Source organism: Grammomys surdaster, unplaced genomic scaffold (assembly GCF_004785775.1).
Source record: "Grammomys surdaster isolate TR1022 unplaced genomic scaffold, NIH_TR_1.0 172, whole genome shotgun sequence".
In the NCBI taxonomy this organism is placed as follows: domain Eukaryota; kingdom Metazoa; phylum Chordata; class Mammalia; order Rodentia; family Muridae; genus Grammomys; species Grammomys surdaster.
The window spans coordinates 9127623-9149767 of NW_021604620.1; the positions used below are offsets into that span (position 1 = coordinate 9127623).

The 22145-nt window shown below is 39.6% G+C and overlaps 1 protein-coding gene across 2 annotated transcripts in view; it reads right to left on the minus strand.

Moving 5' to 3' along the window:
* Positions 1–22145, minus strand: part of Clasp2 (cytoplasmic linker associated protein 2) — a 178060-nt gene that overhangs the window by 111450 nt on the left and 44465 nt on the right. Inside the window, exon 7 of one of the 2 annotated variants that reach the window (XM_028767296.1) lies at positions 20355–20425. In XM_028767296.1, coding sequence (XP_028623129.1) covers positions 20355–20425 — 71 coding nt within the window. Of the gene's footprint in view, positions 1–13144; positions 13289–20354; positions 20426–22145 lie in introns of those variants that run through there. The other variant, XM_028767297.1, reaches the window with a different exon arrangement.

The following is a 22145-nucleotide window of genomic DNA, read 5'->3' on the forward strand; positions in this document are numbered from 1 at the left end:
TTTTAGGGGGAGGGTATAACTTGACGTTTTTCTTGTGCTTAAACTATATCAATAAAGAGACTAGAAATATGGCTTAGCAGTTAAGTGCACAGACTGATCTTCCTGAGGACCAAGGTTCAGTTCCCAGCATTCACACGAAGGCTTACAGCTAGCTGTCTGTAACTCCAGTTCCTGGCGGATCTGATGCCCTCTTCGGGCATCGTCAGGCACTAAGCACATGTGATGCCCAGACACACATGCAGGCAAAACACACATACACATAAAATAAAAATAAGTCTTAAAAACAAAATAAAAACCACATTAGAGAGCTGGACAGATGGCCCTTTAAGTGTTTACTGCTCTTACACAGGACCCAAGTTCAGTTCCCAGTCTATCCCCCTCATTCCCAACATGTCCTGGGAAATAATCCAGAGGCAAACAACTGCACTCACTGGATAAGATTACTGGTTTTGAAAAATCTTAATAGCAAACAATGTTGATGACAAGAAAACACAGACTAGAATGGGCACATCAAACCTACTCTATTGTGTGGTCAAACCCATGTGACACATAGGCAGAACTCAGCACACCAAACCACAACTCATAGGTTAAGGGGAACCACAAGTCAACGCTTATTGTCCTATTGCCTATTTTTTTTCCCAAACTTCTTTTCAAAAGAGAACCAACCACCCGGGGACAAGGCTCCGTGAGTCAAGTGCATGTTATGCAAGTGTAGGACCTGAATTCTAATCCCTAGTACCCACAGAAAACTGGGTGAAGTAGCATATACATCTATCAGCCCAGTGCTCCTATGGGAGCTGGCCTGGCCTATGAGGCAGGCAAAGATGAAGAGATCCTGTTCCAAACAATGTGGAAGAAAAGGACTGAAGCTCAAGGTTGTTTTCTGCTTCCACTCCCACATGGGCTCATTAGCATGTGCTCACACACCCCTACACCATCACCGCTATCACCATCATTACACATAAGCAAATGATAGCTAAATGAACAAAAGTGGGGGAGGGCTAAGTAAGGGGGGGAGAGGGAAAAGGACAGAAAGAGACAGGAAAGTGAACCAAATCAAATGCTTCTATGGGCTGTAAGAGCAAATGCAAAGTTCTAGGAGCAGCCCAAAGATATTAGAGGACACAAACGAACATCTGAGCAGGATGAGTAGCTATCTATCTGTATGATGGAAAAAGGGACAAGATGGAGAATAGGAGAAATCAACAGAGATGGAGGAAAGGTGACAGGGAAGAGAAGGAAATACACATCACAGCAAGAGCAAATATAAACAAATCATAGGAACGGGTGTACTTAAAATGCTGCATTTTTATAGGAGACAGAAAAACATGTTTGCCTACAAGGAAAACCTGAAAAGAACTGTGAGGAGAAAACTACTTAAAAAGATACCTGTCAATTAAGTAGAACTACTACAGATAAAAATACAGCAGCTAAAACTTAAATTCAGGAAACAAGGCTAACAGGAGACTTGACAGAGCTCAAGGGATAATTAGTAAGACAAGTCAGAAGACACTGTCTAGTACATAAGAAGTTGGCCTTCCAGTGCTTACAGAATAGGGAAGAATGTGTGACCACAAAAAGCAAACTGAAACCCATGACTCTGCCAACACCTTCATTCTTACACCAGTGTTTCACAAAGAGGCTGATGCAGAAAGCTGACATTAAACAGAACTAGAGGTGGGACACACACGTTGAGGAGGTGCAGTGCTGTCTACATGACAAAGATTAAAAAGTCAGAGAGATGGAAATGGGACACATCAACAAAGATGGAGGAGGAAGAGGGGACAGAAACAGACAGGCGGGAAGATCGAGGAGAGGCAAAGGGCAAGGACTGAGAAGTGAGGGGACTGAAAGAGCTCTGCAGTCTGGAATCTGGTTCCATAAGTTTTCAAAGTTTTGAATTAATTTTTAAATGTCAATTCTCTGGTTAGAAGAAGCTCTTTACAGAATTTATTATATTTAGATGTATTCATAAATAATAAACACTAGTTTGTGTTTCATTACTTAACTGGAGAGAGGAAGAAGGATGAGCAGACTAGAAAGAGCAATAAAGTTTTATTTCTCAAAAAATCTGATACAAACTGTGGCAAAGCATGAACATTTCTCACAGAAGGTGGGTATATATCTGTACTATATGCATGACTCTGCTATACTGCATAATAAAATAATTTTAAAGTTAAAAAAAACTCTTAAATTCCTAGAAAGTATCACAAAAATATTAATCTGACACACGCACATTAGTTGAACCAAAGGACAAGAAAAGTGAATAGTTTAGTTTAATAGGTAATAGGTTGTGTGGCCTGAACAAGACTTAGCAAACCAATAAACTGAATTGTTCTTCTGATTTGGTCCAGGCAGAAAGAGAAAGAGATGCAAACAGAAGAGGGAGAAGACAAGGAAGAGATGGACTACAGGAGGAATAGAGGAAACTAGACAAAAGAAAAATATAGGAAAGGGAGGAAGGAAAGCAGCAGAGGAGAAAAATCAGAGCACTGACAGAAGGAGCCCAAGCTGCCTTTGCCACCTTCAAAGATATGTGCGGAGGCGGGGGAGGGGGGGAGGGGGAAGGAGATTGTTCTGCTGGGCTGAAAGCCCACTCCTAGGCCCAGAGCTAAGAAAGCTCTGAAAAGCAGGCTTTGTTTGGGCTTTTCATTTTCATTAATGAAACTCATTTATTTTAGGTCTTTTAGGAAAACTTAAATTTCCTGTCTAGCATGAGCAGATTCAGCCAGTTTTTCAGATGGATTCCTTTAAGTCCATGTTGCTTAGGGTTATATGAGTCTGACAAATATGTTTAGGCTTTTAAACTATGTATGGCATTGGGATTAAAAAAAAAACAGCCATGTTATTTTTCACTTCTTAAAGTTAACATAATTAAAAGCATAGTTAACTAGGTGAAGGCTTATTTGCTTTTCAATTTTCAGAGACAGTGTCTCACTATGTAGACTTGACTGGCCTATAAACAAAACTGGAATCAAATTCATAGACATCTACCTGCCTCTCAAGAGTGAATTTCTTATCTATCTACATACCTACCTACCTACCTACCTATCTCAACTTTTTGAGGCAGAGTTTCTCTATGTAGCCCTGCCCGGCTATCCTAGAACTCACTCTATAGACTGGGTTGGCCTCAAAATCAGATTTGTCCAACTCTGCTTCCTAAGTGCTGGGATTAAGGCATGTGCCATCACCACCAGGCTCAGAGTAAGTTTTTTAACAGTCAAATTTATATTAGAAACCAGTTCTGACATTACTGGTGAGATCATTGCTGGACAGGGTAGACAGTATTAAAAACATGACACATAAAATTGGTTTTAAAGTTTCGCTTTGAATTAGGTAAAAAGGCAAACACAAATGTATTATGCATGAACTAGAATCTACCTTCAAGTTTAGATTTTTAATAGACATGTAAAGAAGACAGTCTATATGAAAAATGGGCATTTAGTTCTGGTAGCTATGTAAAACTGACAGCAACAGGAATGGTGAGTACTTCACAAATATAAACAACCTTAAAAGAAAACACCATCTCAGCTTAACCATCTCTGTTTAACACAACTCAGTGCTTGACAAGTTTCTTCAGTCTTGGATATTTTAGAGTTTTTTATACAAATGCCCAGTTTTACTAATGAATATTCTCAGTATACAAATATAGATGTTTTCTAATTGTTATTAAATAGTAAGGAAGGAAGGGTTGTTCCATAAGCATTAAACTATTGGTCAATGGGCTGTTTGTTACTTCTCTGTTTTTCTGTTTTATTAGCATAACATATCCGATGACTCAGCAGTTAAGGATACTTCCAGAGGACCAGAATTCCGTTCCCAACACCCCATGGCACGTCACAACAATCTGCAACTCTAGTTCCAGGGGACCTAAGGCTTTCTTCTGGCCTCTGCAGACACTGCACGAACATGATGCAGACGTACATATGCAGACAAAACATGCACACATGGAGCTCCTGTGCTACTTGCTATATTTTCCTTAGTTTTTCCAGAGTCAGAGATTTTTAAAGGTAAACATCTGGGATAACACCATAGCACTGTGGTTTCATCATTCACAACAACTTGTTTGGAAGAACTTGTTGGAACACTGACTCTGCTTACACTACACTGAGTTGCTGTATACAGTATCTTATCTCCTAAAATTCTGTTCTTGTGGCTTTAGAGATTCTGTAAGGAATTACTGAGACTCAAGAGTTCTTGACCTAAGCCTTCCAGACATCTCAGCTGCTGCCCAGGGTGACTATATTTGTCTTTTAATTTCATTTGGTGGCAAAATCTAAACTAACTTAAACTCAGTTTATGGCAAAACATAATGAAACAAACATGAGTCTATTTGTTCTTTGTTCTTTTTATTTCTACTGTGTGTAAATCTGCACACATTGACAAAAATTAACAACATGCATGGTTACAGGGCTCTACTGCCTTATGCCTGAAAGGGCTTGTTACATAGCATATGATATATGACGTACAGATTACCCCACCCCCACCCCAGGTTTCTTAATCTTTTCTCACCATGTATAATAGACCATGTATACTGGCCTCAAATTTATAATCTTCCTGCCTCTGTGTCCCACATCCTGGAATCACAGTTGTATGCAATGACAACAGTTTCCCCAGGATTTCCAGTAAGAATTTATATATTTTTTTAACTTTAATCAAACCCATATACACACATCTTATACTTTTTTTTAACTGAAGACAGGCAACAATTTCAAATGTTTTTTAAACTTTCTCTCTCCTTTACGCTTAGTACAATACATGTACTCCAAAGTAACTACATCTAATATGTCTAATATTTCAAACACAAAAAATTGTTCTGTTTCACAGGGCAAAAAGAGAAAAAAACACACACAAACAAATCACGTACATAGGTCTCAAAGTATTAATTTTCTGTGGGTTTTCTTCAATAAAACAATTAGTTCAATATGAACTCTCAATACCAGGGATTTGCATGCCAGAAACACACTCTACTTCCTGTTAACTAGTTTTTTAAACCTCTTCCACTTGATGTTTTATCCTTCCTTATTCTAATTAAAACAACAAGCAATAGGACTTTGAATTTTGGGGCTGTTAGACTCTTGTATAGCCAGTGAGGTCCAAATGAGCATGGTCTTCACCTACTGGTGAATTATCAAGAGGGTTAGTAGACTGCTACACCATACACTACACCATACACTACACCGTACACTACACCATACACTACACCATACACTACACCGTACACTACACCATACACTACACCATACACTACACCATACACTACACTACACCATACACTACACCATACACTACACTACACCATACACTACACCATACACTACACTACACCATACACTACACCATACACTACACTACACCATACACTACACCATACACTACACTACACCATACACTACACCATACACTACACTACACCATACACTACACTACACCATACACTACACTGTACACTACACCGTACACTACACCGTACACTATACCATACACTATACCATACACTACACCGTACACTACACTGTATACTACACCGTACACTACACTGTACACTATACCATACACTACACCCTACACTACACCATACACTACACCCTACACTACACCATACACTACACCATACACTACTCACATCTAAGGAAACTCTCGGGATGCTCTATTGTTTCTCCTCTGTCCCCACAGGCTCCCCCTGATAAGTCTTTGTGTTGGTAATTCCGGTTTCACTCATCCACTGTATGTCTAAAAGTCTTCCCTCTACTCCACAGCTTTTTCTAGCATTTCATCCATTCTCAAAATGTTTCCAAATTTTTCAGTGCCCACTTCTGGCCTAGATTATCTCTGAGTTCCAAATCCATAAAGCCAACTACCTTTGACCTGACCCTGAAGAAATCATCCCCTATTGAGATGTTAAAGGCACCTCCAGTTTCACACAGATCATTACACCAACACTATCTTTAAGACTTCCCATACCAATGTGATAAATGACATCACTATCTCTGCTACCCAAGTCCAGAATGTGGAATCACACCCTAAGCAACTCTCCCACACCCACATTGATCATCCACCAACAGTTCTTGCCCTATATAACTCCCATCAGTATTGGACGCCCACCGATTCCTCGTTACTTCTGCTACTACTTCTAATCTCAGGCCAGATTTGAACCTGTCTATAGCACTGGAACAGCCTCTTTACTAGTCTCTTTGCTTATATTCTTGACCTCCTTTGAAACCATAAGATAGACCAGTGTTATACCCTACAAAGAATTTGAATCAAAGGATACTGAAAGGATAAACACAAAGGAAGCTATATAAAGGAAGGATCTGGTTGATAACTAGATACACAAAGACAATCAGACAGTATACATCCTCTGACAGAAATCCAAATCTGGATCTGATCATACACCTCCCAATCTTTCCCAGAACAGTTCTACCAACTGAGGACCAAACATTCAAATATAAGAGCATCTGGGGACTGTTTTCATTCAAACCACCATAGTCACACAAAACAGTACCACTGAAGAATCTATATCAACAAAACAAAATGCTCAAATCAGACTTAGTTTTGATCAAGCCATTCAAAGTGTTTTCAATTTTTAGGAAGGACAATAGATACAGATGTGATGGTAAATGCCTGTAACCGAGGCACTTAGGAGAGGGAGGCAGGAGGATCAGGACTTCGAGGTTTTCCTCAACTAAAAGAGACTTCCAAAAGGCCAAATACACATGAACAAAGACAAAACAAAACAACCAAGGAAAGCAGTAATATAATGCAATCACCAAGCTGTAATATGGAAAATGCTCATCTGAGACACGGTAAATAAATGCCACAAACAAAGATCAACTCTCTTGCTGATAAGAGACATAGCAGCCAACAACACTGGGAAATCTAACTTGAATCCTAGTGTAAACAAGCTGAAAGGATATTTATAAAGCAACTGAGATCTGAACAGTGAAATTATTAAAAATTGTAACTTAAATCACTTTATTTTCAAAATCTATACACCAGAACACAATACTGTAAGCACAGTGTAAGAGCAAACATGTAAACTAAGGGCAGATTATTTGAGTTAAGCCCTTACACACAGTCAGCACATTCTTACAAGATGCCTGTAACAGGGATGGATAACTGTTGGGGAAGAACACTATCAAAGCTGCAACTTGGATTTTTTTCCCTGACCCCTAGACACGACCTTGCTATGCAGTCCAGGCTGGACTTGCATTTGTGGAGATCATCTTGCCCCCACCTCCATGTGTTAGGATTACCGATTTGTGTCCAGCGACAAATCAGAATCCCAAGAACTTTTATGCTGCAGCATAAAAATTATCTACCTTGCAGAATTACAGAGAAGCAACAGTGCCTAGGCCAGAAATGAATACCAGGAGCAACTGAAAACCGATGGAAAGATTTCACTATTAAAACCCTCAACTCAGAGGGTCCACACCTCCACGCGGTGTACACCTAAGCTCTCACAAATGTGTAGGGTGTATGGATACTTATCGACACACAGATACAGACACAGACAGACAGTCTCAGTCCCTCCTTCCGCCTCTCTCAAGAAAAAAGGAACTACCAAAAGGAAAATGAAAGGTTTTTGAACTATTTAAACTTTTATTTGCCAAAGTTAAAAGATCTGGATGACAAAATGAAGGATGTTTCTCAGGATGCACAGTGAAGGGAAAGTTGAAAGAAAACACAGTAAAGACACAGTGGACAACCCAGTGCGTCCAACTTGTAACTTGTAACTATTGTGTAAGGAGAGGCAGAAACAAACAAGGAGAGAAACGTAATTTAAAAATAACCCAAGAGGGGTTGGGGAGAAACATTAAGTGGAAAACAATTTTTTGTACAAGCATGAGAGCCTGAGAACAAATCTCCAGGACTCACGTCCACAGCTGGATACAGTGGCAGTTTCTGTAATTCCAGGTAGGAAGGAGTATCTCTGGAGCTTATAGGTCAGCCTACCCAAAATAGTGGGTTCTAGGTTCAGTGAGAGAAAAGTAAAGTGGACAGCAACTGAGAAAGACCCCAACAGTGAGTAAGCTCTGGTCATGCCATCAAAGTGTGCACTCATCCACTCACAGACAAGTACAACACACACGCAAATACACAAATATAACAACAGACTGCTTCACAGAGATAAAATAAAAAATCTTTAGAAATAAAACCTAGTAAAACAACAAACAAAACAACAACAAAGTCCTTAATTTGTCCAATTGTGGTTCACATACGTCTTTGAGCATAGCACTCAGGATGCAGCAGCAGGCAGATCTCTGAGTTTGAGGGCAATCTGGTCTACAGAGTTGAGTTCCAGTACAGCCAGGGTTACACAGAGAACCCCTGACTCAAAAAAAAAAAAATTTTTAATTAGAAGTGGGAGCTGTAAAAATTATAAGGTATAACTGAACAATTAAAATATATTTAGGCTGGGCGGTGGTGGTGCACACCTTTAATCCCAGCAGTTGGGAGGCAGAGGCAGGTGGATTTCTGAGTTCGAGAGTTCGAGGCTAGCCTGGTCTACAGAGTGAGTTCCAGGACAGCCAGGACTACACAGAGAAACCCTGTCTCAGAAAACCAAACCAAAAAAAAAAAAAAAAAATTAAAGCCTTTGCTAGCTTTTTTCCCTTTAAATAATAGGAGGAAAGGAGGAAGGTTTTCTTTAAAGATTTAAGACCTTCAATAATTAAAGAGGTAATCACAATTTAGACCATACCTGGCATTAGTAAAATAACATGACATGAAATATACCAAGGTAAATAGTAAACAAGGTTCATAAAAGTCAGAAATCTGTCACAAATTTTCAAGCCAGTAGATGTTAAGAACATAAACCGAATCATCCTACAAGTACAAAGAAGATACATAAACCTTTAAAGAGTAAACTTCATTACCAATGGCAGCTTTGAAAATATGTTGCTACTGGCATCCAACAGGTAAAACGGGCCTGTCTCAGGAAGTCTGTGATGTGTTTAAAGACACCTTACAGAGCTGTGCCACAAGCTGGCTGGCTGGCTGGCTAGGGCTTGGATAGAATGGAAAAGCCAACAAGCAGAGTAGAGAGATGTGTGACTGTCAAGTGGCCGTCAGCCTCTTGTGGCTTTTGAATACTCCCTGAAACGTCATCTCTTCTTGAACTGCTCTGTAGCATTGGCTTTCCTGATTCTCAGGAGCATGCATTCTTTTGTTCCTTGTAATTTACTTTCTTTCCATACATTCATTTTTTTTATCCTACCATTGATTTTAGTAGAAATCAATAGGAGAGAATACTGGCCTTACATCAGTAAGTCAAAAGCAGGTTTCCCTTCTGTGATTTACATCAGACGATCCTAGCGTGTCATAAAAAAATGTGCAAGAGCAAGGAAAGGGATCCTTTCAGCATTAGCTTCTAATTAGTTAGTGCTCTATTCCTCTTAAACTAAAGTTTAGATGAGTTAGAAGTGATCCTAGAAGCCAAAGGATCACAAAGAAGAGTGATCCCTAAAAATGCTTTTTTTTCCTTTAAAAAAAGATATGATCTCACTACATTGCCCTAGGTGGTTTAGAACTCACTCACTATATGGACCAAGCTGGCCTCGACATTACAAAGCATCTTCCTCCTGAGTACTGGGATTAAAGTTTGCCACCATGCCTGGTCCAGTTGTGTATATTCTTGAAATATTTATTTCTGATTAGGCTATATTGAAATGTTAAAAATTTAGGAAAAGTCCATTTATAACAAAACCTTATTTCTTTCCAGCTACTCTGCAGGAACAACAAAAGGCCAAATTCCTTTCTCATGCTTCTGTAGCCAAATGCAGGCATCAGTACCACATAATAATCCTACAGGTTTTTAATTAACCCTCTCTGATTTGACTGCCAAGGGCATAATATTACACAATTACTCAAATGTTTGGTTTTATGCTTTGGAATTAAGAATGAGACAACTTAAGTTAAAAACATCCAAAATTTACCCTCAAGAATTCACCAAGCAGTAAGTAATTCCAGGACCTCATAAACCTGAGTTGACCTTAAAATAAAACCACCAATGACATAACTGGAATACCTAAAGATCAACCATACACAAATAAAAAGTCAAATGATTTGGTCAAAGATGCCACAAGGCGAGACTAGGGAGATGGCTCAGTGGATGCAGTAAGTGCTTACTGCACAAACACTAAGCACTCAGCACCCACAGAACAGCTGAGCAAGGTGCACAGCAAACCACATCTAAAGCTTCAGTCCCATCTCTGGATGGCTGCAATAGATAGAGCCCATGGGCTTGCTAGCCAGTCAGCCTCGCTGACACAGGGAAGTCCAGGTTGACTGAGAAATACTGTCATCTTAGAAAATACCCACAGACAAAGATGCTAACCTTTGGCCTTCACATACTCCTGCATAAGAAAATAAAGCAAGCCACTCACAGCACGCACGCACACACACACACACGCTCTCTCTCTTTCTCTTTCTCTCTCTCTCTCTCTCTCTCTCTCTCTCTCTCTCTCTCTCTCTCTCATATGAAGATGACTAGGGTTACCAAAAAGCAGGTACATTTGATAATGTCTAAGATATTTTTCACTGATATGATTGACAAATTGTTGAAACAATAATAGCAAGCAATGAACTGAAAAAAATATTGGCTAGTGGGTATTAATGTTGGAATGTATAATAATGTATTTTTGGAATATTGTTACAGCTAACACAATTTAAAACAAGATTTTTAGTTCTAAAATGCTACTTATAGAGTATTTTGGGGGAAAAAATGCATGTCTCTGTATTCACATAAACAGTCTGTGCAAAAGTGTCTTTCCGAGAACAACTTAGGAAAAATTATACATGGCAAAAGATGTAAACTTTCACTGAAGGTGAAATGGTTATACTACATCTAGAGTGGAAGACTATGCAACAGTTTACACAGAAGAGGCAGAGTAATGCATGGCAGCATAATATTAAAACACTTCATGTGCTGAACAGACAAACTAATGCTGAAAGTATATTCAGAATGACTGCTTTCAAGGGATGTGCCTCAGTAGTAAAATAACTGCCCAGAGTAAGTGAGGCCCTGGGTTCCATTTCCACAGTCCCCATTCCTAACGCAAATAAATGACAAGCAACTCAGAATTTGTTTGAAGGTTTATATATTAAAGCATACACACACACACACACACACACTCACACACACACTCACAAACTCACTCACACACACACACTCACTCACACACACACTCACACACTCACTCACACACACTCACACACTCACACACACTCACACACACACACACATATATATGCATATAAAAGGCAGGAGAACTCGCTGCATAAAGTATAAACAAGTTTACAGAATTTTTTGTAATATGATCATTTCAATTTTTAAAAGATGATGTTTATACACTATGTTTATAGTTAAAATTTTTAAATGTGCAAATAGGAATAGAGCAACGAGATTGTGCATGGTGTTCATATTCTCAAATTTTATGTGAAAAACTCATCCTACTGAGTAGTCATATCAAACATTAAAACCATTCATTCTGACAGCCTATTGCTACACACATGCCTTTCTTTATTATTCAGACTTTTAAGGTTTTTTTTTTAAAAGGTATATTTTATCCCAACGAAAGCATTAACTATTTTAAGAAAGAGAATTAGTTGGAAATTTTACAAGAGGTCATTACTTTGAATGAAAAACAAAATCAATACATCCCTAAACTGCCTGAATGTATGTATTATTTGGAGAATAAAAATCAAGTAAACATATATGGACAGCCAAAACACTTAGGTATAAAAAAATAAAAATCTAGATATGGTTCAAAGCAAATGCAACATTTATTTTCCTAAAAATTAAACATTTTTGTTGTTTTATCTTCCTAAGAAACTTGGAAACCCTCTTAAGTACGTGAGAAATTAATATTTTTAATTTAATTAATAAAGTATATCTAACTTATTTATATACAGCCATATAAAAGTTACATAAATTCTCAAAATCACTCAAAACAATGTGTAATACAAAATTTATTATCACATTTCTATTTAAATGTACATAAATACTTTAAATGACTATCAATAACAGCAACTTAGTAGGTTTGCGACCTATTCCTAATATTGCCAAGAGGACCAACTCTCAGAGGGCAGAGGTCATAATCTAATCATAGGAAGACTGACACTATAAAGACTTAAAACCAACAAATCCAAGCAAGGAGTCCTTAAGAACCTAGACAGACAGAAACAGAAACACAGATACATACAGATACACACACACACACCAGGAAAAAAAAAGAAAAAGGCAAAACCCTAAGATCCTTACACTCCCTCTGTACATATCTCTGATATTGATGTTCCTATGAAACATACCTCTAAGCATCTTAATAAAAGGCTCAGATACTCAGTGTTATGTAGGACAATAGCAGATGCACATTTGTTGCTCTTGATTCAGCCCAGTTTGCTCTCTGTGCCTGGAGCTGGAACACACCTTCAAACAGGTCTTAGTTTCCTAATCTGTGAAATGGAAACACCAAATATCTCTATAGTTCACTCTCATTTGTGCCTGAGGCGACAATGTATATAAAGTATATGAAAGTGCCTCTGAAAAGTATAAAACACTATCGAAATAGGTGTTTTTAAGATTGTCCTTACCAAAACACCAACAAAGGCAATTTGTGATCAAATTATGTCCTATATAAATTTCTTAAAAGATGTTTACTAGACACACTGACAAACCACAAGCATACTAATTAGTGCAGTATCCATGGCAAGCCATTTTGCTTCTCTAAGTATTTTATTACCACAGAATTGAAATTCTGTCAAATACAACAGGGAAGATGTCAAGCTAGCTAATCAAACCTCCCTGCCTAAATCTGCCATTGCTCCAAAGGCCATATTCTCCCTCCAGAGCTTCTGTACACATTTCCTGACCCTTCCACTATCCTTTCGTGACCCAATACTAAAGACTGAAGGAGCCGTGCTTGGGTTGCAAGGTAAATTCCACCTTATGTTCACCAGAGCCCACACTGACACATCAAGTAAAAAAGACAACCAAAAAAAACCCCATATGTAGCAACAATACACACAAACACGTAAATGTCCTTCATTCTTAGGGGGAAATACATCTCTTACATAGCAAACAATCATCACTTTAAAACGAAGTGTATAACACAGCACAACAAGAAAAATAAATCATACTCACCATCTCCCATAGCCATTCAGATGGTCCAGGGAACTCTCGCAAACCAAAAGGTCAAATATTACAGCAAAATAAGTGCAGCTTAGTGCCTGCGCCACTGGGCTCGGCCTGCAGCCTACAGGCACCGGGAGCACTGTGTGACCCAGGCCGCTCTGCAGCTCTGCACCGCAATAGCCAACAGCTGCTACTCCACTTCAAAATAAAAGTCTGGGGTCTTGCTGAAAACCCTCGGTTTTTTTTAGCGGACCCTAGCAGGGCTTGATCAAAATTATTCTTTAGCTGTACATATGCTGTTAGATACACGTTGTGATATTTCTCCTTGAAACGGATGCCTGAAATTTAATCTAAGAAAAGCTCTGGGAGCCAATAAATGTCATCCCACTCGGGGACTTTTAATGCAATCATCAAAACACAAGGCATGTGTTCAGCAATCATTTTCTGCTTCCCTAAAGATATCCATGTAATCAGTAGCAATCACATGATCTGATGGATTAGCTGGTTTGCACCTTTTAAAAAAGGTTTTCATCCTTTGGCCATTACCTTTTAATATTTACAACAGAAGCCCGCTACAAGTACACAAACAGGAATAGCCCAGTTTCCATGATTAACTGCTCTCATTATGCAGGAAGCATTCTGGCTGCCGTAAACAAATCACGTCAAAGACAGCCCATCAAAGGCAGCTCTGTGCACGGACAGTAGGGCCACACGGAACAAAGCTTGCTTCTGGTGGAGACAGAACTAGCCAGTGCGCAGCTGCAGGGGAGCTAAGCACCTTCTATCCAGGCTGCAGAGCCATCACTACATTATCAAGCTCTGAGAAGGCCTTGGGGCTCATGGCCACACAGAGACATGTTCTTAAATCAACCTAAGAGCTTCTGTGCTAGCTACCAAAGAGCAGGCTATGAAAATACACAAAACTAGATTGGAAGTTATGGTGCAGACTTGCATAAGCCGAATACCACGGTAATTTAAAAATCTAAGTCCTACGCTTTCCTTTACTGACATCCTCTGAAACAAATAATTCTCTTACTGGCAACTGTCTCAGAGAACCTAAAAATTACTCTACTGTGATTATAAGCCAAACTGTACTTGGTCCTACAAGCACATCAGACAAAACAGTGTTTTCACAAAGAAGGAAAAAGAAACAGATGCAACCAACAGCAAGGTTAGTGTTTACATCTCCCTAGGAGATTGTCTAGAAAGCTCCATGACAATACCAGGTCCTGCCACAATCACAGAGCATCAGTCTCTTCCTCTCGGGCTGGTGTTGGCTCCTTCCAGACACAACACGCTTACTTATCATTCCATTTCCCTTCTAACCGTGACGTTAAGTCTCTCATACTTAGGGATTCTACCAATTTGCTTTTTTGTAACATGAAAATTAAAGTCCAGCTTCTTAAAACCCCCAGGAAAAAAACAAATGTGCATTTCTCACTAGTTCCTAAACTGAATGATATAATGTTCAAATCTGATGATATTATTTAGTGTTCTTGACTCTGCTCAACTAGTTCTTTTAAAACTAAAGCAAAAGAATTTAATCAGATCTTCAGTCAAGAGCACTGCAATGGCAATTAAGAAAGAAACCAAAGGGGGAAAAAAAAGAATAATGTACAGCCATACACCAGGACCCACAAGAAGAGCAACAAAAACAGGCTTTCTCTGGATAGTCAGGGCAAGAAGACAGTGTTACTCCATGCCACCCCATGTACATGTCCGTTTCTAGACTGAAATCCTTTATGGGGTCCTTCCTCTAGGAACCTATTAGAAGTTCTCCTGACCTAAGGAACACTCGCTGCATGGTTCTGCTCACTGGTTCAACACACCACAAACACTGTCTCCTCTCCCTTGACTGGGCTCCAGGACGCCATGGTCTCTCTTTGTTCTTCAAATAATCAAGTCTTGCTCATCTCTGGGCTTTCATAGTCACTATTTTCTTCTAGCCAAAGTGTTTTTCTGACAATTACTCCTTGACTGATTATTCTAAGCTATCAAGTTTCAACTGAAATATGACACTTCCTGAGAGAAGCTGAGTTAACATCATTGAACTATTTATACTTTCAGTATTCTGTTTCCTTCTCATAATGACTACTCGGACGATGGCTTGACATCAAATCCCCTGGGTTTGCTGCTTACTTTTTCATCACAGACACTCTGAAGCGTTTTACTGCAAAACCTGCTACTCCATCACTGTAGTCTCAGACAAAGATTCAGTCTGCCATAATAGTTTCCCTGGAACAAATTTAAAACTCATGCTATCTCTGAAAAAACCCAAGACAATATCCCTTAGGTAGAGACACCATGTGAGAAAGAGGAGGTAGCATCATCCTACTATGCAAATGACCCATTTCCCTACTCCTTCATAGTGAGCATTTATTTTGTTCTAAAATGTTTCTGACATTGGTAATTTTACTTTTTTAGTCTGAATATGTGATTAAAAAAAAGAACAGTAAAGAGTGGAAAACTCTGTGAAAAAAATGTATAGAAATAAAAGCTGAATTAACTTTCACTAAATTACTTTTTTCTACAAAGTATTGGTCTTCCTAGTGTGGTCTACAAAAATATTTTCATTGTTCAGTTAACAACTGTTTTAGCACTACTGGGGACTGAACTGACACCTCCGTATATAGGGGACTATTCTCTCTGAGCTCTAGCCCCAGGCCCAGCTTGCATTTTCCAGACAAGCCCTGACCTTGAGCCCCTGCTCCCTCGGCCTCACAAGGAGCTGAGATGGCAGCCTGCACCATCAGTTGGGGTATATATAAAATGAAGCAGAGTTGAAATCTTTACGGAAGTTTAAAGATAGATTTTAAAACAGAAGTGTTACTAGACAGAAAAAGTTGCTTGGGAAGAAAGACACACTTGAAAGCATGGGAGTGGACTTCTCCAAGAGTTACAAACTAACACATACACACATACATACATATATTCATACACATACATATACATACATATATACATGTGTGTGTGTATCACATACAAATTATTCAAGTATCCTGAGTTAGAGTAAAATGTGTCATAATTTTTCTCATTAATATAAGTGGAATTTTTTTTTCATTTAATGATTTCCCACTTGGCAGCAGGGTCTTTAGGAAAAATGCAAATTTCACCAACAAGGAAGACCTGTCTGTATTTTTCCCACTGCAAACTGTTACCACACTATGTATGTTTGTCACAGACTATAAGTCTCCTACAGTGGTTCGAGGAAACGCTAAAGGAGACCTAAAGTATTGATAGTGACGGCATAAAAACAACCAAGCAGGACATGTATCAAAGTTAGAAACGACTGATTAGTGAGAAAGGGAAATCAAGTCACACTGTACCTTGTGGACAACTGACTGAAACTATGGGAACTAGGGAAGAGACAAGTTAGAAAAGAACAGAGCCAGGACTGGGCACATGCCTGTGATTCTAAAACATGTGAAGTTCAAGTCCAAGGTTATCCTCTTCTACAAAGAGCTAGAGGCTAGCCAGGGCCATGAGAGAAGCTATAAGGTATGGGGGGGGGGGGGTGCAGGCAGGGATGTATAGGGAGGGAAGAGGGAGGTATGAGAGACTGCGGGGAGAGCAAGAACACATGAAGCAGAACACAAATAGGGCTGTTTCTGGACCTGACAAACCTGAAATCCAAACAGCAATGTCATTCAGACCACAGACTTCCAAAGGTGGAAAGAAGAGATGAACAACAGCAACAACTATATTTGGGAATTGTCAGCACAGAACTTGCTAGTCTTTGGCCTGGCCTGGCATAGGTTAGTGAGGGGGGGTAGAGGAAGGAGAGAGGGAGGGGAAGGGAGGGAGAGGGAGGGAGGGAGGGAGGGAGGGAGGGAGGGAGGGAGAGAGAGAGAGAGAGAGAGAGAGAGAGAGAGAGAGAGAGAGAGGAGACAGACAGACAGAGGTTCACTCATTTATTTACTCATTTAAATTTATTTTTTTATATTATATGTACGTGTTCCTCAGTGGGGATTTACAGGTGCAGTGTCCAAGGAGTCCTGAAGAGAGTGTCAGATCCAGTCTACATTCTACAGTCTAGAACTTGAGTTACAGGCAGTTGTAAGCCACCTGGTATGGGTGATGAGCATCAAATTCAGGTCCTCTGAAAAAGTAGCAAGTAATTAACTGCTAAGCCATTGCTAAGCCTTCTCTCCAGTCCCCAGGTCCAGTTAACAAGTTTTCTTAACAAGTGTAAGTCCTCCTAGAATTTATCAGTGAATTTTAAAATGATTCAAATAAGAAAGTTGGTTTTTTGTTTATTTTTGGGATGAAGTTTTACATAGCTCAGGATTATCTCATCATGAACTAACTCCTGACTCTCCTGTCCCTACTCTGAGGTCCTTTTTTAAAACCTAAAGTACGGGAGAGCTGACTCAGAAGTGTAGAGTGCTTGCTGCTCTTGCAGAGGATTCTGGTTGTTTCCAGCACCCACATGCCAACTCAAGTTTCAGGGGCTCTGATGACCTTGTCTGGCCTCTGTGGGCTGCACATGTATGTGGTACTCACATATATAAGCAGGGAAAACACTCATATACATAAAATAAATCTTAACAATGAAAACCCCAAAGTATAGGTCTAAAGAAGTAGCTCAGTGGTTGAGTACTTTCCTGTTATGCACAAGGCTCTGAGTTTGAACCAGCACGTGTACATACATGCTCGCTCGCTCTCTCTCTCCCTCCCTTTAACCCCCCCCATAAGTCATCAAAGCCTTCCGAGAGCATTAGTCCCCTCTCTGCTGCATTCAATGCATTCAAGTCAACTATTTAAACACTGGGTGCAAAATTGCCCCTCACACAGGGGCTTCTATTAACCCCACCCGCTCATCAGAAAATGCTGCTCAGTAAAGAACCTCAACATCCCACGTAACCTATGGCGGGCAGGTGTGCCAGGCTTAGGAAGTCAACTGCTCCAACCTTCACATACCAAGGGAACATGGGAAGAGAGACGAGGGGAACTCAGATACCTGGTAGTTCTTATTTCACCCAATTCACACCGACCCTGCTCTACCAGAGACTCAGAAGGCTGCTACCAACCTAGAGATAACAACGTGGGGCAACCCATTTTTAGACACTGAGGACTGGTGTGTCAGAGAGGATGTGACTGCCACGTGCGTCACTGGAGTGCTATAGTGCTGTTTAATGTACTCTGTCCATGCTCCATCAGAACCAGGTGTTCTCTGACTACCCAGGACATAGACCATCCTCATGCTTGCAGACCGCACAGCCCAGGCCCAGCAGGAGCCACTACTGTTCTGACACAGACTCCTCACTGCCATCAACTCTTTGCCAAGAATTAGAGCTAAGCAAGTGGCATTTTGTGTTCCAAGATATTTGATCACACTGTGAACCCCAAGATTGTGTTATTTACTGGCAAAAATTGTTTTTAATTGTGGTGTGGTTCAACCTTAGCACACATCTTTAATCCAAGAGCTTTCTGTTTGAATATTTATAAACAGGATTGAATAAAGTCAACCATAAGTCTAGAATTGGAGCAAGCAACCAGTGCACAGGAAGTGAATATCAGATTATTAAGAAAACACATAGGCCTGGAGAGATGGCTCAGAGGTTAAGAGCACTGACTGCTCTTCCAGAGGTCCTGAGTTCAATTCCTAGCAACCACATGGTAGCTCACAACCATCTGTAATGGGATCTGATGTCTTCTTCTGGTGTGTCTGAAGACAATGAAAGTGTACTCACATACATGAAATAAATAAATCTTAAAAAAAGAAAAGAGAAAGACATAGAGTAAGAGGGAGTCAAGAGGACCAATAGAGAGACACACAGGAAGTAGAAGGGAGGGACATTCAGTTTGAAGAAGGTTTTTTGAGATGTCATGAGAGGGTCATTCCTGGTAGGACATCAGCTGAGGAGGAAGATCAGCTGGGTGCCTTCTCTGCCTCTCTTGAGGTAACAGGCTTTTATCCCAGCATGTGGCTCCTGAGTCGTCATTGGTAAAATTGAACAATTGATATTTCCTTTAAAAAACAGCACAACATAGTACAGTCATCCCTCCATAATAACGGGATTGGTTCCAGGAATCTAAGGATGCTCAAGTCTTTCTTATATAAAAATGATGTATATTTGAGATAACCTAGACATGTCCTTAGTTATAAGCAAACAGTGTGGAACACACAAGGATGCTATGAAAATCCCAAGCTATACAATTTAACACTTCTTCCTTTTCCTGATGTTCTGGTTCCTACAGACATCAACAAGGATAACGACTAGAGCAGTCAGGATGCCGTTCTTAGACACCTTCTATTCAAAGAAGAGATGTGAGAAACAGCTGTCTGAGTGAGAACTGGCAGCAAGGAAGTCAATGTGTGCTTGGAATCTAAGTTTAAATTAAAGTACACACAACCTTCATAACACCAAATTGTCACCCTACCCGACTCCCTACAATACAACCAAGCCTGACCTCAAGTGAACACAGAGAGAAAAGGCCTAAATGATATGTTAGCTAGTTTTCCTATTATATGGCATTAACATCATACATACAACAAAACTTTCCTCCAACATCATTTACTCTGTCAAGCTAACCCACTGTCTAATGTGAAGCTGCTTTCCCACTTGAGGAAAAAAAGTATCATCTTTAGGAACAGAATATATTCTTCACATATGTGGCTAATGAATAAGTTAATGCTATTTGATAAGATTATCAACACAACTATCAACATTATAAAAAAGAAAGGAATCACAAATCAAATGCCAAGTTATCCGTGGACACAGACACTAATTACAAACCTCCCTAAACTCATTCTACTTCAGCAGACAAAGATGACCACTGTACACAATTCCCATTGTTTCTTGACCAGCACTGTCACTCAGACTCGGCACACTGGGGAAGAGGGCCAACTGCCCCACAGTGTCTACTAAAGGCAGCAAGATAAAATAATTACTTTGACTATAAGAACACATTACACACGTGGAACAAGCACAAGAGGGTTATCAACCTTCAAGTACAAAGACAAAAAGTAAGGCCAGAAACATTATCCCTTTGTACTACAATCTCATTATGAAATCTCCACAACTCCAGCGACTCAGAGACGTGCAGATCCAGGATAGAAGAGTCCACTGCTATACCTTAGCTAAGTTTACAAGCTATAAAAACAATGCTTTTGAAATGAGAGATGCATACTTGGCTTGAAAACAAACTTAGTATCTAACACTTTACTAAGTCACCTCAGAAATGTTTAAGAACTGGAAAACTTAATTACTCTTACCTTTGCAGACACTCAGAATCATACCACCGGAACTTTGAACTTCATCAAATCTGGCAAGTATCATTTCTAATCTAGGAATAAAGAGTAAACAGTTTTTACATAAAAATGAACAGAAACAATTTCCTTTACCAAACCTCTTGGAAAGAAGATGCTGGGGCTTTGTCTTATTATGTCTACAAGTGAGTCACAAAGCCCACTCTCTTCCCTCATGAAAAGTCAAAAACAGACCTTCCTATGTTTGGAGATGTGCTGACACACAGACAACTTTCATACAAAGCAATTTCATCAAATTTATCTCTCCAAGTCCAGCAAAAAACTTTCTAGTTCCATCCTCATGCAAACCCACCCAGACATAGTTCAAAAGCTTGTGAAACTCCTCTAAGGAGACAAAAGGCAGACCTGAGCTGAAGAAAGGGGAAGCTACAGTGGTGCTGTCGCAGGGCTGTACCTGAGGCCTCTCCTGTATGACCTGCCTCTCACAGCACCAAGTCCACTAACTTCCTACACACCTTCCACACTTCAATTAATACTTAAAAAAAATAAAAAAACCACAAAACACACATTTTTTTCCTGATTGTTGTTTTTTTGAGACAGAGTTTCTCTATGTAGTCCTAACTGTCCTAGAGTGAGAGAGTTACACTCTGTAGACCAGACTAGTCATGAGATCTCTCTGCCTCTGCCTCCCAAGTGCTGGGATTAAAGGTATGATCCACCACTGCCCGGCAAAACACACATTTATTAGAAATAAAATCCATATTCGTTACAGAATGAAATTAGGAACACAAGCAGGGAGGAAAAAAATACGAGCATATAGATGTATCTTTACATATACTTTAAATCATGTCCAGAGTAGTAAGGATCCAGGCAATATAAGCCAGTTATTGTACTACACTATTGAGGCGACAAGATCTTACTTCCCAATCTGTCCATGTTCAGAACAGAGATGGTCATCACAAGCATGACGGGACTTGATGTGTGGTTTGGCACAAGTTGTGGCTGTGGTGTCCACAGATGTGGAGCTATAGACATGGAGTCAAGTCTGCTGTCATCAAAAGTATCTTAACTGAAAACCGAGGAAACTCTAACTTCTTCATTCAGTATGTATATCACAGACAACTAGACTTGCAATGTTTACATCATAATCTCCAAGACAATCTTGGGGACTCTCTCCAAGAAAAATAGGTGCCAGACCCTAACCTCAAACTGCTATATTTACAGAGAGAGAAATAGAAGAGAAAGAAATGGAATAGGGAAGGGCAAAGCTCCTTCTCTGGAGCTAGCAGGAGTAATCTCATCAAACACAACAACTACCATGCTTCCAAATGATCCAGTCAGTGGTCCCTTTAATTTTATAAACCAAACCATGCTGAGCATTTACTTTCCTGGAGCATTTACATTCACACAGATCTTCCTTTGGGATAAAACGGTATCTGCCATCAATGCTTTACTTTATGTAGTTTGCTTTTTCTTTAACTTTCTAACCTACCATTCCATGACTTATTCTCAAATTTATGATATATATTTGGGAAAGGAAAGAGACCCATAGTTCCATGGATTTTAACTGCCAAATGTTTATCTTTGGCTTACTTTTACATTTCTTTCATAATTTTCTTTCCTAAAACATTGGTGAAGTCTTGGTCCACATCTTGCCATTTCTTACTTATAGAGTGAGCCTATAGAAAATGTTGAAACGCCAATACCTATTTAAGAAATAACTAAATATCTTTCATGAGCAACACTAATTGGACTAATTGTGATTTTGGCTTTTTTGGGGGAGGGGAAAAGGGTGGG